This window comes from Medicago sativa, chromosome 6, assembly GCF_051527215.1.
Source record: "Medicago sativa cultivar Bolivia chromosome 6, Bolivia_mono, whole genome shotgun sequence".
NCBI classification, from domain to species: Eukaryota; Viridiplantae; Streptophyta; class Magnoliopsida; order Fabales; family Fabaceae; genus Medicago; species Medicago sativa.
Genome location: NC_140754.1, coordinates 24,605,213 through 24,621,898, shown reverse-complemented (window position 1 = coordinate 24,621,898; position 16,686 = coordinate 24,605,213). Strand labels below are relative to the sequence as shown.

At 32.2% G+C, this 16,686-nt stretch overlaps 3 protein-coding genes across 3 annotated transcripts; 2 read left to right on the top strand and 1 right to left on the bottom strand.

Moving 5' to 3' along the window:
• Positions 1-642: 642 nt before the first annotated feature.
• On the top strand, positions 643-8,154 carry LOC146914103 (MLO-like protein 6). The gene is made up of 15 exons (XM_085717015.1): positions 643-892; positions 1,170-1,227; positions 1,309-1,550; positions 2,052-2,168; positions 2,294-2,354; positions 4,071-4,159; positions 4,279-4,353; positions 5,089-5,183; positions 5,277-5,326; positions 5,768-5,808; positions 6,107-6,280; positions 6,454-6,489; positions 6,643-6,710; positions 6,850-6,910; positions 7,451-8,154. Exons 1-15 carry the CDS (start codon positions 767-769, stop codon positions 7,883-7,885), a joined length of 1,728 nt encoding a protein of 575 aa, XP_085573141.1. The 5' UTR covers positions 643-766; the 3' UTR covers positions 7,886-8,154.
• A 1,087-nt stretch (positions 8,155-9,241) lies between these two features.
• LOC146914102 (uncharacterized) lies at positions 9,242-9,658 on the bottom strand. Its single transcript, XM_085721001.1, has one exon. It carries the CDS (start codon positions 9,656-9,658, stop codon positions 9,242-9,244), a length of 417 nt encoding a protein of 138 aa, XP_085577127.1.
• A 1,119-nt stretch (positions 9,659-10,777) lies between these two features.
• On the top strand, positions 10,778-15,768 carry LOC146914101 (uncharacterized). The gene is made up of 5 exons (XM_085717014.1): positions 10,778-11,261; positions 13,380-14,352; positions 14,440-14,713; positions 15,277-15,339; positions 15,429-15,768. Exons 1-5 carry the CDS (start codon positions 10,973-10,975, stop codon positions 15,501-15,503), a joined length of 1,674 nt encoding a protein of 557 aa, XP_085573140.1. The 5' UTR covers positions 10,778-10,972; the 3' UTR covers positions 15,504-15,768.
• The last annotated feature ends 918 nt before the right edge of the window (positions 15,769-16,686 follow it).

Genomic DNA, 16,686 nt, shown 5'->3' with positions numbered 1-16,686 from the left:
AGTTCTATTCAGACTAAATCACCATGATTTTTATATCAACATTAGTGGAAACATTACGGCTAATATTGTCCACATTTACACAACTATCTATCTATAGAAGCAATTACCAGTTGACATTATATCAAAATTTAGCATTAACCAACGAACTCAATTAACCACTAATTAACTGAACTATTAGTGATTCACACTTCAACAAAGACATTGAGAAGTACACTACTACAATAAAATACTTGAGACCGTTTTCATACATGTGTCTTTTACTAGGTCTTATTTACATGAGAGTTTGTCGTGGTAAGCTTTTATGTATAAGTTATTGCTATAACAAATGAGAAAATAGAGTTAAATTACTTTTGTATAAACTATAAATTGTTTTGATAAGCTATTTGAAATGTATAAAGAGGAAGAACCGTCTCCTCATTGTTGTCTTAAAAATGTGTTTCTCTTGTAATCTTAAAAAAATGATAGTTGACTTGTTTTGTAGTTGTCTCATGTGGCATTTTACTTGTTTGACCAACCATTCATCTTAATTTACGTATGAATGTGTCAAATTGTGTTGCCTTCTTCCCTCTCAATCCATGCCAAGTCTTCAATATTCTTTCTTAATTTCCTATATATATAATATATACCCCTCTTATTTTACTTATATACAAACCAATGCATAATAATATATAAACTATAGTCCTTTTTTCTATAGACACCTATAGAATCTTTTCAAGTTTCTTCTTCTACCTTCTTTTGATTGTTGCAAAAATTCAAAAAGAAAAGTATGGCTGAAGGCAAAGTTTATGAAAGAACTTTGGAAGAAACACCAACTTGGGCTGTTGCAGCTGTGTGTTTTGTGTTGCTTGCTATTTCAATCTTAATTGAACATATTATTCATGCTATTGGCAAGGTAAGCTAAGCATATGGTTCATTCTATACAAAAGGGTTTCAAATATTAATTATCGATAAAACACTGATACAGACACGGCATTGAAATATAGACACCGATGATAATTTGAGAAAATAAAAGTAATTGAATGAAATTTCATGTGTCTATGTTTCAGTGTTCATGTTATAGCAGTGTCAGACACCGAACATGTCGGTACTATTACATAATGTTATTCTCCTTTGTTCCATGCTTCTAATCTCTAATATTTTCCTTGTAAATGGTTTTGTTCTAATTGCAGTGGTTCAAGAAGAAACACAAAAATGCTCTTTATGAAGCATTAGAAAAAGTCAAAGGAGGTAATTACCTTGTTCAATTTTTGTTAAATTTTTCATTTTAATGTTTAGAGTTTGGTGTATAACTATTATTTTCTCTTTCAGAGCTTATGTTGATGGGATTTATATCCTTGCTCCTAACCGTATTCCAAGATTATATTTCTAAAATATGCATATCAAAAGAAGTTGGATCAACTTGGCATCCTTGTTCCACTCCAAAGACAAAGACTAAATCTAATGATGAAAATTCTGATAGTGAAAACCATGATAGAAAACTCTTGGAATATTTTGATCCTATACCTCGGCGAAGTCTTGCTACAAAAGGATATGATAAATGTGATGATAAGGTAAGATTAAACCCTTAAAGTTTTAAATTACAAGTTGAGTCAAAGTTTTAAATAAATGTCGCGACTATGGTCTAGACTGTGATATATTGGTTTCTAATGTTGCCAAAACTCCAACGCGAGTGCGATGTAGACCACATATGCCACATTTGACCACAATTCTCTGCAATATCAAGGGTCGAGACATTGTTGTTGTTTCGTTCATATTGTGCCATTGCAACACGATCTTATTTTTGTTAGAATAAAATTTTATAGTTTATTATTTATTTTATAATCTTTTAAAATACACTCTCAACTTCTGATATAAATTTTTTAATTAAAAAAAATTGTCAAAATTATTTAAGATAAAACTACTTTGCTTCACAATAATTTGTAACATGCAAACTAATTTTATAAAATCAATTTCATTCAAAATCATGTTTCCACAAAAAAAAAAATTATAGTAAATGTTTGTGTTACCTATTGAATATGTAGTTTTTTGATGGGTTAATTTTGCATTTGTAGGGTAAAGTTGCTTTGGTTTCTGCATATGGAATTCACGAACTCCATATATTCATTTTTGTGCTGGCAATATTTCATATTCTACAATGTATAATAACACTAGCTTTGGGAAGATTCAAGGTATTATTAAATTCCATGCATATTTTTCAACTCATCTAAGATATTTTCTATTATAAAGTTTTTTATTACGTACAAGACTTTTCTTTTCTTTGTTTGTCTCTTCCTAAATTCACAATTTGCTTCAGATGAGGAGGTGGAAGAAATGGGAAGATGAAACAAGAACCGTTGAATATCAATTCTATAATGGTAACATTTCAAAATTTCTCAGCTCCATTGATTATTATTTTAATGAAGTTAATTAAAACAATTTTGTATCAACCACTTGCTAAAAAAATGTCAATGATGACATATTATGTGTTTACTTTGAAAGCAACCTGGCAAAAGCATTATTTGTTATATAACATATAAAATTATAATTGACTTGCTTTGCTATGTTAAATAATTTTCTACTCCTATAATTCGTAAAAAAAAAAAGTATATTATATTCCAATAATATTCATGTCGATAGTAGTACTATTTTAGATTCTTTCAGAAGAAAAAAAAATTAGTACTATTTTAGATGCGTTGGCTATACGGTATATTGACTTTTAGATTTCGGTTGGGATAGGGATATATAGTTTTTTGTTTTTTTTTTCATTTATTTGTAAAATTGTACCTATTGTGTTGGAAGTATTACAATGAATTAGTTCGATTGATAAAAGATCTGATTATTTAAATAAGTGGTTAGAATTTGATGTCTGACTATATACGAAGAAAATTTAGTTTGATTCCCCAACGAAGTTTAATCGTCGTTAAATAAGGTGAACATTTTCTCTGAGATTGACGGCATAGGATGGGGTTCTATGAGGTGTCAATTTAGTTGGAACATCGTTGCTTCCCTTTCATGTCTGCCCAATCTCCTGACTTAGAAAAAAAAAATAAGGTGAAAAATTTATATCAATAATAAAGGATAAAATAATGTCAAATAACCTTCGTATAAGTTATAAATTTATTTCATAAGCTATCCTAAAAATTTTATTTGGCATATGAAAAAATAAAATAAAAAATATTTATTTATAAAAAAAAAATAAATACAATTTATGCTCATAAACTTTTTTAATAAATATCAAACAATTTTATAAATCTTATGCTAATTGATAACTTAAACAAGGAGTAGATCCTAAAACCCTTGATGTGAAAACGAGGTTGTGTTTTTTATTGAAAAATTGTGCTGTTTCTTCTGCTAAATTTCATCATTTTGATGAAAAATATTTTGTAAGGATTTGATTCATCTACTCCCTCCGTCTCTAAATAACAGTCGTTTAAGGTTGATTCACGATTATTAAGGAAATAATTAATTGTGTTGATTTTGATGGTAAAATTAGTATCATTTACAAAAACACCCTTATTAATTGTAGTTAGTGGAGTAGTTAAGTTGGATGAAGTTCAATAAATAAGGGTATTATAATGGAAAAAAATAATAAATACTGCATTGGTATTCTAAAGTGACAATTATTTTAAGAAAAAAAATGGGTAAAAAGACAATTATTGTGAGACGGAGGGAGTATAAAATATTGAGTAGTGAATGAATTTAACCACTGACAGCATGAGGATCTTTTAATAAATGATGAACGTTTTTTGAGACTTGCAATCTGTAAAGATCTTAGTTAGCCTAAAAAAATTCTATTGAAAAAAACTTCCATCATTATCTATGCACGTAGTGACAATTTCACGTGCTGATAAAGTTTGACTTGAATTTTAGTTAATGATAAATAATTAAAGGTTGTAAAAATAATGGTTTGTTTATATTTGTGATTATCTTATCTTGTCAAATAAAAAGTTTTGATTAATTATTTTAGGTAACGTGTGATTTTGATATTCTAATATATTTTATAATATATAATTTCTCAAATTGTATTATTTCATTCATCTTAAAGTCAAATGTTTGCTCATATTTTCAATTCAATTTGTGTTTTTGTACAGATCCTGAGAGGTTTAGGTTTGCAAGGGACACAACATTTGGAAGAAGGCACTTGAGCATGTGGACCAAGTCACCTATTTCATTATGGATCGTATGTGAATATTACTTTTGTTACACGATATTATAGTACACATTCATTAAATGATTAATTAACATAAACCAAAATTAAGTTAGCTACAATCATAATTTCAATGCTTCTGCTTAAATTAGGTTTGCTTCTTCAGACAATTCATTGGATCTATTAGTAGAGTTGATTATTTGGCACTACGGCATGGATTTATCATGGTAAGTATCTTCCCAAGCTAAATATATATCAATTTTAACATACTTTATAATTAGTTTATGAGATTAATGGCGGTGGGTTGAGAGTCCACCTACCATCATTAAACTCTTAGTTGTATGTGTAAAGTTGTTTTGGACTGTTAACCTAAATGCATTAATTTATGTGGTAATTCTATATATTTTGATTAGTTGTATGTGTAAAGTTGTTTTAGACTGTCAACCTACCATCATTAAACTCTTAGTTTATTCAATTCAATAAATATCAACATGTTTTTCTTAGAATTAGGTTAGACCAAACTCAACCCTTACAAAGCTAGTTTTTAATATGAGAAATGCTCTTCAAGCATTATTCCACCATGTGGGACTATTAACAATTTTTGAGGGTCAGAACCGAACATCTAGAGTATGATTTGAATGGACCAGCATTTGATACTATCTTGAAAAATTTAGGTTGTGTCTAACTCAACTCTGCAAATCGACTTATAAGTAAAGGTTGTCTCTCACTTACAAACCTATTTTCAAATAATATTTTAGGACTTTAAATTGTTTTTCTTAAGAAACTATTGATTTATTAGACAAGTAAATTGTCTTTACTAAAAAAATGAATTAATCATTAATCATAGAGAGTGAGTTATGAATTATCTTATATGTAAATTTATATCTTGCTTTTGACAAATTTTTGTTGATAGATAGGAGAAATATATATACCAAAATATAAGACATTATGTGTAATTTCAGGCACATCTTGCCCCAGGAAATGATGCAGAATTTGATTTCCAAAAGTATATAAGTAGATCACTTGAAAAGGATTTTCAAGTTGTAGTGGGAATAAGGTATGATTTATGATCATATATACTATATGCTTCTTTACTTTGTTTTTAATAACTTAGTTATCCAAATAAGCTTAAATATTTTGTAACTTGCAGTCCAACTATCTGGCTCTTCGCAGTGTTATTCCTTCTTACAAATACTCATGGTAAGTCATTTTGAAGTTTTAGAACTAATTTGAGTATGACCATATAAAGTCATGCTTAATTTGTGATGTTGCTGTTCTAAGTGAATTTCATCAAATTAGGGCAAAATAAAACAAAAGGTTGATCATGGTTTATGTCAATATTATGTCTCCTAGATTAATGAATGTTGTGTTTACAATTATTAGTTTTTTCATCTAAAAACGCTTAGTGCGCAACTTGTTGCTCGCTTGCCTTCGACCCATGTGTAATTTTTTTGTACATATATATATATATATGTCCTTACACTCAATGTTGTTAAATAGATGCTACAACATAGTGAAAATTTGAACAATTCACTATTGTTTTGCGATACACAATTCAAAATGTTAAATAGTGGCACTATAGCACTATTAGGCAGAAAATATAATGACTAATAATCTAAAAAATTTGCTCTATGTGGACAGGGTGGCATTCTTCTTATTGGCTTCCATTTCTCCCACTAATTGTAAGTATAAACTTCTCATTTTGTTTCTGTTACTTGTCTACACTTCCTTTCTAGTTTGATTGTTGAAAATATAGTTTTAAATTGCGGTCCACAACCATTACTATTTATTTAATTTATAACATCACAATCGCTTATGCAGTCTAGAATAATAATTGTAGTCCGCAACCATAGTTGGCCACTTCGAACACATTTTCCTATATTATAATGGTTTGTAATGTAACTGCAACTGCGACCGCGTCTGTGATTTAAAATCATGGTTGAAATTACAAATAATAAGTTTTAAATGTCAAATTTACAGATAATATTATTAGTAGGAGCTAAGCTACAAATGATCATAACAAAGATGGGACTAAGGATTCAAGATAGAGGAGAAGTAATCAAGGGTGCACCAGTGGTTGAGCCAGGAGATCACCTTTTTTGGTTCAATAGTCCCAACCTTCTTCTCTTTATAATTCATCTTGTTCTCTTTCAGGTAATTTCACCATGGTTATCACTATCTCGATTTGATACTAAATTTAAATTTAACCTAATCGATACGAATCTCTAGTGTTTGTGTCTATATTTGGACGTGCATCTCATCTTAAATCGCACTTCATTATGATGAATCCGAATTTGCGCTTAATTATATTTGCTTTTATGATGCAGAATGCCTTTGAACTTGCATTTTTTTCTTGGAGTACAGTAAGTTCATTTATCTTTGATCAATTTTTCTTAAGTTTGAACTTTATTTTCTCATTGAATTACATGTTTTCATGTTGATCACATGATATATTATTTTATTGGTTTCAAGAGTCAAAATTAAGTTCTAACTTTTCCATATTTTTTCTATTTCAGTATGAATTCTCTATAAAGTCTTGCTTCCACAGAACAACTGCAGATAGTATCATTAGAGTCACAGTAGGGTAAGTTCATTTTTGTTGCAAAAGTGCACAAACCACTATATATATCAACCATTACTACTTGAATTTTGAACAATAGAATACCTTAGGATGTTATGAATTATATATTTAACTAACTTGAAGTGGCAATTTTAATTTGCAGGATTGTGATACAATTTCTATGTAGCTATGTGACTTTGCCTCTTTATGCTCTAGTCACACAGGTAATTAACTAGCTAGGAAATTTATATAAGCGTTTTTTCTTTCAATTAAATGATTATTAAGTGACACAATAGAAAAGTTTTACAAAAACATCCAATCATATTTGATCAAATTGATATTTGAGTTTCTATTTTAGAAAATAACATGTTATAGGACATCACGATTAAATATGATTAGACGTACATGTAAAACTATTTAACACTATTAATCAAGTGATTCTTGAGTGGTCAATGAGCTTCAGTAAAAAGCGAATCATTCAGTAAAGTCTGAGTTTGAATTTTGGTTAAATAATAATTTGTCAGACTTTACTTACTTTTCGGCTGAACTCTATATTATCAGTAGCTCATATTCTCTTGGGACCAAAGTTAAGACAAAAAGAAAACTATTAACATTGTTGATGCATGGTTATTAAAATCATTTCCTTTTATCATACACTCCACAAATCCTAGTTGAAACAATCACCTATTAGACTTTACTTGCATATCGGCCGAACTTCAAATTATCAACTACTGATTTCATACTACTTGGGTTTGACATTACAGATGGGTTCAACCATGAAACCAACCATTTTTAATGAAAGATTGGCAACAGCACTCAAGAAATGGCACCACACAGCCAAAAAGCAAGTCAAACACAACAAACATTCGAACAACACAACACCGTACTCAAGCAGACAATCAACCCCAACACATGGCATGTCACCTGTTCATCTTCTCCATAGACAAACTTTTGGCAACAGCGACAGTTTACAAACTTCTCCAAGAAATTCTAACTATGAAAATGATCAATGGGATGTTGAAGGAGGAGGATCAACTTCACCAAGAAACAACCAAACAGTTGTATCTGAGATTGAGATACCAATTGTCGAGTCATTTTCGACAACTACAGAATTGCCGGTTAGCGTTAGACATGAAATCGGCACAACTTCGAGTTCAAAAGATTTTTCTTTCGAGAAGAGACACATCGGTAGCAATTAAATTTGTAGATATTGTTGCTAACCAGTTCAATGTACAGCTCTGGTACCACCAATTAAGTACATTCTTGCAGATGAAGATAAAGGAATTTCTTTGAACAATGGAGGGTAATTTTGTTGAGGAAGCATGATTTGTTGATGAATTTAATCATGATGAGTTTGTGAAAATGTAAAACATTATATTTTGTGAACGTTGACTCCGGTGCAAATGATTTGTGGATGTATTTGTTAAACTAACCAAGCACAAAGGATTAACTATTTTCTTTCCTTGAATTATGTGTGAAATATATTTCACTACTATCAATCACGAACACCTCTCAGATTAGACGTGTCACCGCTTTTCGCACTTCTACAAACATGACCAACCACTTCTAACCTATGAAGCCCGGATACTCCAAAATGGAGACATACATGTATCGGATACGCATCGGATACCGATACTACGCAGATACTCTCCGATATGTACCCATAGAGTATCAGAATTAATTATTTTAATTTAAAATATATATTTTATCGGATACTTATACGATACTCGACATATACTTATAAGATACTTCACAGAGACGTATCCTGGAAAAAAAATGAGACTATGTTGTGAAAATTCAATGGAGATGTATATGATTCAATTTAAGATATAAATCACTATAATCACCCCATCTTTTTGCCCAATTTCTCGTTAGATGAACCTTCTTGTGTTTAATCGCACTTTTGTCCCATATCTTGCCAACTGTGCGATTTTGCACCCCCTCTTTTTTTTTAGCGATTTTGCACCCCATCTTTTGCCCCCTTTCCCCTCTTTTAATGATGATTTTGAACAATACACAATTGGCAAAAGATGGGGTGCAAAATCGCTCAAAAAAAAGAGGGGGTGCAAAATCGCACAATTAGCAAAAAATATGGGGGAAGGTGCTATTAAGCCTATTTGTTTTGTAGAGAAACTAACAAGTACCATTTAGGGTATGTTTGGATTGTGCTTATGCAAAACAACTTATACAATACAAATAAATAAATTTTTATTTATTATTCATAAGTTTGGTAAGGTAGTTTATGAAAAAACAATTTATGAAGATAAAATTTTCGTTAGTGAGAACTTAAGAATTAATATAAAAGTCTATTTATTTGCATAAACTATTTTTCATAAGCTCAATTCAAACGAGGTTAAACTCACACACAATTACAAGATATACGGAGTTCGAATTCAGTTGAAGATGTTCAACCAAATAATATCGCCACGTTAAGTTAAATCAGATATTATTAACTAATATTCTTAGGACATTCTCCATAGTTTCTAAACAAGAAAGTTATTTTTATTTAAAAATTAAATAATTCAATTTTTTTTTTTACGGAAAAAAGGATTTCATTAAGCAACCAAATCGGCTGCAATAGAAGAAACAATACAAGGAGGGCATTCCTCAATCCAAACAGTATCAGAGGAAGTTAAAGCAAATTTAGCTAAAGAATGAGCTGCCATATTAGCACTACGTTTAATATGACTCAATGAAAAGGAATTAAAACGGGAACTAAGACGATTACAATCAGCAACCACCATACCAAGGTAAGATTGATTATTTGAAAGTTTGTGAAAACCACGGACCACGTTAAGAGAGTCGCTTTCAAACATCACCTGGAAAAACCCCATATCGAGAGCAAACTGAATCGCTAGCCTTACACCCAATGCCTCGCCAACATCAGGATCTGGAATGGCTTCAACAATCCAAGTAGTTGCTGCTGCAACATCTCCATATGAATCTCTAATAACAACGCCAATACCCCACATATTGTTAGTCAGACCAGCAGCATCAACATTAACTTTATAACAGTTTGGAGGAGGGGGTTCCAAGAAATGGGGGAGTTGGAAGGTTTCGGATTATCAGATGATACATGTGTGTTCAGCATTAAATTATAGTCATCCACTATAGCCCAAGCCTTACGAACAATATCTTCCACAAGATTTTGTTTCCCATCAAAACATGACTTATTGCGAGCAAACCAAATGCCATAGCATAAAGAAAGAACATATGAGATGACATCTGATGGTGAATGTGAAATGACATGATCAAGCCAAGAAATGAAAGAGAAGGGAGAATCCTCTATTCGAACACCCAAAGGAGAGTGAAACCACACCTTTTTCACCCCAGATGCACCCTTTAAAGACATGATCCACATCTTCGTCAGCATTACCACAACGAGAACAAAGAGGGTCAATCAACATTCCTCTATGGATCAACTTCTTTTTAGTGGGGAGGCTATCATGAAAAATCCTCCAAGTAAGGTGGATATGTTTTGGGATGGTGCGAATGTTTCAAAGCTCTGACCAACACTCAGAATTGGCACCACGAGTAGAAGTTTGAGAAATGTTAAATTCCTCCCACTTTCAAATGGAGTGATATGCACTTTTAACTGAGAAAATGTCATTTTTGTTAGGTCCCCAAATTTGAGAATCCATATGTGTTGATGTTGGCAAAGGGAGTTGGAGGATTTGCATGGCTTCAAAAGGCAAGAAAGTTGCATTTACCAACGATGCATTCCAAATTCCAAGATCATGATGAATAAGTTGAGACACCTGAGAAAGTTCAGAATTGGGGGGCTTTGGAGACCACACTTTGTAGCCATTTTGGAGAGGGAGCCAATTATCTTCCCAAATGTTGATGAAATGTCCCGTTCCCACTCTCCAAAGACATCCACGATTCAAAATCCATAAAGCTCCTTGGATACTTCGCCAAGTATAGCTTGGAATATGTCCAAGACTCGCGTTCAATTAAATAATTCAATTTTCAATAAATTCAATACACATATTTTTATAAAAATTTACTACTTTACTACTTTAAATAAATAATGTCCTAAAAACCTTCGTATTTCTAATGATTCAAAAACCTTATTATTTCCCTTAAAAAATAACTTTACTATAAGCTAGACTATGGATAAGCTAGATTAACATGTAAACTCGCCCGCGAATATTGGTAAAATTAGAATTCCCTCCATTTACACGAAATTCAAATTAAACCAAACCCAAAACTATACAATAATCAATCAAAATTAAGAAACCCTTGTTCACATTCACCGAATTCATTCATTCGATTATTTTCTTTGTATGATGGATGATGATGAAGCTCCATCATTCTCTCTAGGCTTCGATCTCGATTATTCACCAAATCAAGACCCGACTACTCTTATTGTACCCGATTCTGATTCCGACCCTGATACCCGACCCGATCCTCCTCCTCGTCGTATCCTCAAACGTCTCCGTCGCGGTCTCCCTTCCCCTTCCTCCTCCTCCGTTCGCCGCCGAACTGAACCACCGCCTTCGTTTGTCGTCGACATCGATGTTGATGATTATGATGATATTGAAGAGTTCTCCTCCCAAGATTTACCTGTTCAAGGTTCGTCAATTTCTTCATTCTTTCTTTTTTTATTTGTGTTTAATTTGTAGTTATATGATATAAATTGAATTTTAGCTTATTTTAATACGAATATATTTTTCTTATTATTATTATTGGTATTATTAGTCAATTATTACTTTAGGTTAGTATTTACTAATCTAATTGAGATTTGAGCTTATTCTGATAAGGATACATTATTATTAGTAGGGTTAATAGTCATTTAGATCGTTGAATGTGTAACGAGTAGCTACAATAGTCCTTCAATGTATCCATATTTCAAAATAGTACCGTGCACTTTGTTAGTCAAACATTAAAATGTTTCGTTAATATTGTCATATTAGTCCTTCAATATACTAATATACTTATTTACTGTCATTTCAGTCCATATATGGAAAGAATTATTGTGAGTATTGAGAGATTATTTTAACGTTAGAGACTATTTTGACCTATGTAACACCGACACCTCTAATCGAATAGATGTGTCAGGTGTCTGATAAGTGTCGGATTGTGATTACATAAACTTAATTTATTTTCTTTTAAAGCATTACCGTCTATGAAGTACGGCCACGGACACTGACACGCCGACACTCCAAATAATTTGAGAAAATCACATAATTAGTGTAATTATATGTGTCGGTGTCAAACACGACACGTGTCTGACACCATCCGAGGAGTGTTTGTGCTTCATAGATTTTGACTAACAGAGTGCACAATCAGGGACTATTTTGAAGTTTTGATACATTGAAGTACTATTGTGACACATTCAGGGACTAAAATAACTATTACTTATTGTTATTATGTAAACAATGATTTTGGTATCTGAATGTGTGAGGCAATGTCATTATAATCTTTGAATGTAGTGAAATTGCAGACACTTTTTAAATGTTTTTTTTTTTAGTAATTTTATGGACAAAAATTGACTGTGAAAAACACATTTGAGACCAAAGTAACTAACAAAAGACACCGGAGGATTGAAATGACTAACTAAAGAGACATGTGGGGATGTGTTAGCAATTTTGATATATTCAGGAAGAATAATGATTGATCTTTACACATTTAAGGACCAAAATAGTTGTTATGATTATTATTATTAGGGTAAACAACTATTTTGGTCTCTGAATGTGTGAGGCGTTGATTGACGGTATAATCTTAGTCAGTAGTGAAGTTGCAGACACATCCTCAAGCGTCTATTTTGGTAGTAATTTAATGAAATTATTTGACTGATGAAAAACAAATATGAGACTAAAATGACCGACAAAAGACAGACTCAATGACTGAAATGGTTGACTAAAGAGACATGTTGGGATGTGTTTGTAATATCAATATATTTAGGACTATAATGACAGAGTCTTACACATTCAGGAACCAAAACGGTTGTTCCAATTATTATTATTGGATGCAGAAAGAGAGTCTTTTTATTGACAAGTTTTATTTTCTATTATTAAAAAACTTACCTTTTTCTGCTCATGAATAAAAAAAAAAGTTTATTTTGTTTATGAAGTTTCTCAATTTTCTAATGTTAGCATGGATCTGTTTGGATTGGTTTATTTGACCATATCCACTGACATAAATACTTGTCACATTGTCTGCGAGAATTTATGAAAACAATTTATAATACGTTCATAAGTTGTTTTGAACTAATTTTCACTAAAAACGTTTATTTTGATTCTGATTTTTCTTCATTTTCTGATATCAGCATGAGTCTGTTGACTTATACGAGTTTATTTGCCGAAATAAACATATGTGGCATTGTTTGGGAGAGTTTACGAAAACAACTTATAAAATGCTCATATGATGTTTTCAGCTTATTTTCATAAGCTTTCCATGATAGCTTATAGATTATGCGAAAGTAGTTTGACTTTATTTTATCTCGTCTTATAGAAATAGCTTATTCGTAAGTGCTTATATGATTATCGTTTATGCCTTAAGCTGCAAAGTAAGTTGTTTATCCCTTGGTCTAGAATTGCTTTGTATGTAGCAGCTCAAAAGTTTTATATTATTGTCTTTATTTTTTAATAATTCTGTTTATCCTTTTCTACTCTGACTCATGAGCTTTAAGTAGTTTGTTTATTTTTGATTGATTCTGAAGTAAGTGTGTTCATTTTGTGATGATATTAGTATCTGCACATTCCTCTGGTCGGAATCGTTCTGTGTGTAGTAGCTCAAAAGTGTCATTGAAAGGTGCTGGAGTTTTAATTCCTCATCCATCTATCAGCTCTAGTGAGAAAAAAAGAAAGCAGGATTTGGAAATTCCAGATTCTGTTGGGTTGGAAACCGGACGAAGTGGGTCGGTGTTTCGCAAGTTTGCAGCTAGTCCTCTTCGCAAGTTTCAATTGATTGATTCTGATGATGATGAAATGGTTGTTGGTGATGAAAATAAACCCGGGCCCTCCTCAACAGGGCCAATGTGTAACCGAAACACACCTTTGACTTCTTTAGAACAAGTTAGCAAGACGCAGTTTGCTGACGTGAACCGAAATCAGGAGGATTTATGGAAAGATCTTTCCCCGGTGAAGAATTTTTCCATTTCTAGGAATTCTCAAGCTTCTGTTGGGTTGGAAACTGGTCAGAGTAGATCGGCATTTCCCAATCCCAAGTTAGCGGCTAGTCCTCTTCGCAAGATTCAATTGCTTGATTCTGATTCTGATGATGATATTATTGTTGAAGATGTTAGAGGCACAGATAAACTTCGCCCCGCATTGTCAACAGGTAAACGAAACACACCTTTGAATTCTTCAAAACAAGATAAAAAGGTGCGGTTTGCTGATGAGGACCAAAATCAGAAACATCTTTCCCCAGTGAAGACTTTTTCCATTCCTACACCTGCCTTCAATGATGTGTGTGATGAATACTTTTGTTCTGCCAGAAACACGCAACCGCCAAAATCAAATCACAATGAGACATATCACAGGGTTGATTCTGAAAGCCAAAAGGATGAACAAATATGGGAAGCGGCAGGTCCTCTTCCTCCTTCACATCATTATTATTTCCATGAGGATTCAAGAATTCAGCAGTTGGTTAGTAGTCGCCTGTGTAATTTTAGTCCATTATGTGTCAACGCATTGGATCAGCAACAAAATATCGATTACATGTAACTTACAAACACTCTTTCCGTCGTCATTTTTATCTTTTGATAATAAGTAAAGAAGTATCTCATGAATATATGTTTTGATTTCAGGGGACAATTTGACAGTGGAGGATCAACAAGCAGACGAAGCAAATCAAAAAAATTGAATGGTTCTGAAGGTTCAGTAGATCCCAATATCATTTCTAGTAGTAGCAGAAAGAAAGCAACAAAGAGAAACAACACCAAGAGAAATAATGAAACAAGCACATTAAACTCTTCAGATGTTTCTGCAAATTGGGTCGAACCAAAAGATGCAGGTCAAAGGCGTGTACAAGCAAGTGATCAATCGGCTGGTCATTGGTATACAGGATCAGATGGAAGAAAGGTATATTCAAATTTCTCAAGAATGTTTAATGCTATTACCTTGTTCAATTTATTTACTCTTATTGCTATGCTGGTCATAAAATGTTGCAAACATGATGTGTTATTTTTTGTTAAGAAAAGAAATACAAATACCACCCAAGTTTTATAGTATTATTTAAGTGTTTTATAGATGCAGGTGAAATTTAATTTATAATGCCATTATGTATTGCCGCTTTTTTCCTTTTGAGGAAATTTTGTTATATACTCAAATTATTATACTGTCACTGTATTCCATAACAACTTTAATGCAGAAAATGTCGGTGTTTAAAACTGTTTTTGGTGTGCCTGGATTTGTTTATTTTTGCATTGAACTTTCTCTTAGCCAAAATGTGAAGTTGATAGTTTTTAATTGATCCACGAAATGGAAACTCATTCTGCAAATCCCTTTTCTTCTTATAGCAAAGAACATAGAATACAAATATTGCAAATTATTGCAATTCTCCATATGATTTCTCTTGAACCTTTTGCTATTTCGGCATATTGTACCCATTGATCAGAACCTGAATCTTTATCTTCACATTGTAGATTTATGTTGACAAAAGTGGGAAGGAGTCGACTGGCCGAAATGCGTACAGACTTTATCGGAAGGTACATTCACTTGCAAATTATTTTGATGTTGCTTTATGGTATTTGTAGATGAGATATCATATGGCACAAAATTCCTTTGATGCTTACAGGAGAGTGGAGCAGCATCCAAGAAATCCGAAAAGAAAACAACTGCTAAGAAGCCAACTGCCAAGAAGGGAAACTGAACATTTGATGCAACATATTGTTCCCTGCTAAGGTCCACATTAAATTACTTTTTGACAGGAACCTGTAAATTACTTGCTGATACACTTATTAACACTACTAACATGTAAAGAGAGCATCAGAGAAAACACGCCGTCTTGTAGAAAACAGAGAGGACACTTTTTTGTTACGCACAAAACGTGTTGCTTACTTTGGATACTTACTAGCTAGATTACATGCTTATCTTGCCTTTTTTTAATGGCTATTTTAGTATACATATATTTTCCATGCTTGCGCCATTTCGTAACGTCGTCAATCATATTTATATGTCATACTTACATATGGTGGATTTTGTACCTGTTGACTCGGAAGTTCTTGTAGTGATTCTAACCTTGTTTGGTAAGTGAACTGAATTCATTCAGTCGAAGCGACAAGAGTAGTTTTCAGATGGCAAGCAAACTTGTCTGCATTTCTCTTTAATGATTTTACTTTCTTCAATGATACCAGTCACAATATTCTTGTATTTGATTATGTGAGGGTGAGGCTAATATATAAGATGAAAAATGATTTATTAATACAATGCACTTATGTATATGTATTTAGAAAAGAAAAAAATTTAAACTCAATTTAAGCTTCTTGTATTTTCATGTTTATTCAGTTTCATTTCATCTACGAACTTGCAATATTGTCTGGTGCTGGTAGTCTGTAAATCTTCCCATTTTCTCCAAAGATCATATATCAAGGTGGTCCATATTTTAGACAGTCAAGTGTGTGTATTTATCACTAGACTGTTGTTGTCACTAGCAAATTTAGCAAGTTTAATTGCATTTTTTTTATCTCTTCACTTATTTGTGTCCATTACTTTTTTTAAATGTGTCACTTTAGTATGTTAATTCACAATGGTCCTGTCCGTCAAGTGTATATAAAAAAGGCAATCCGATGTACTAAAGCTCCCGCATACGCAGGGTTTAGGAAAGGGTTTCATCATTTGGTGTATTGTACACAACTTTACCATGTTTTACGCAAGAGGCTGTTTTAACCGGCGCAACCTTACCTTGTATTGTCTGTCAAGGGTACATGACATTAGTAAAAGATAATGTGGCATCTAATATGAATTTCTTCCTAAACTAGAAGTTGTAATGCTTCGTAAAGTCTTATTCTTCCAAATTAGAGGTTGACGACACAATCTAACAATCATATGCAATA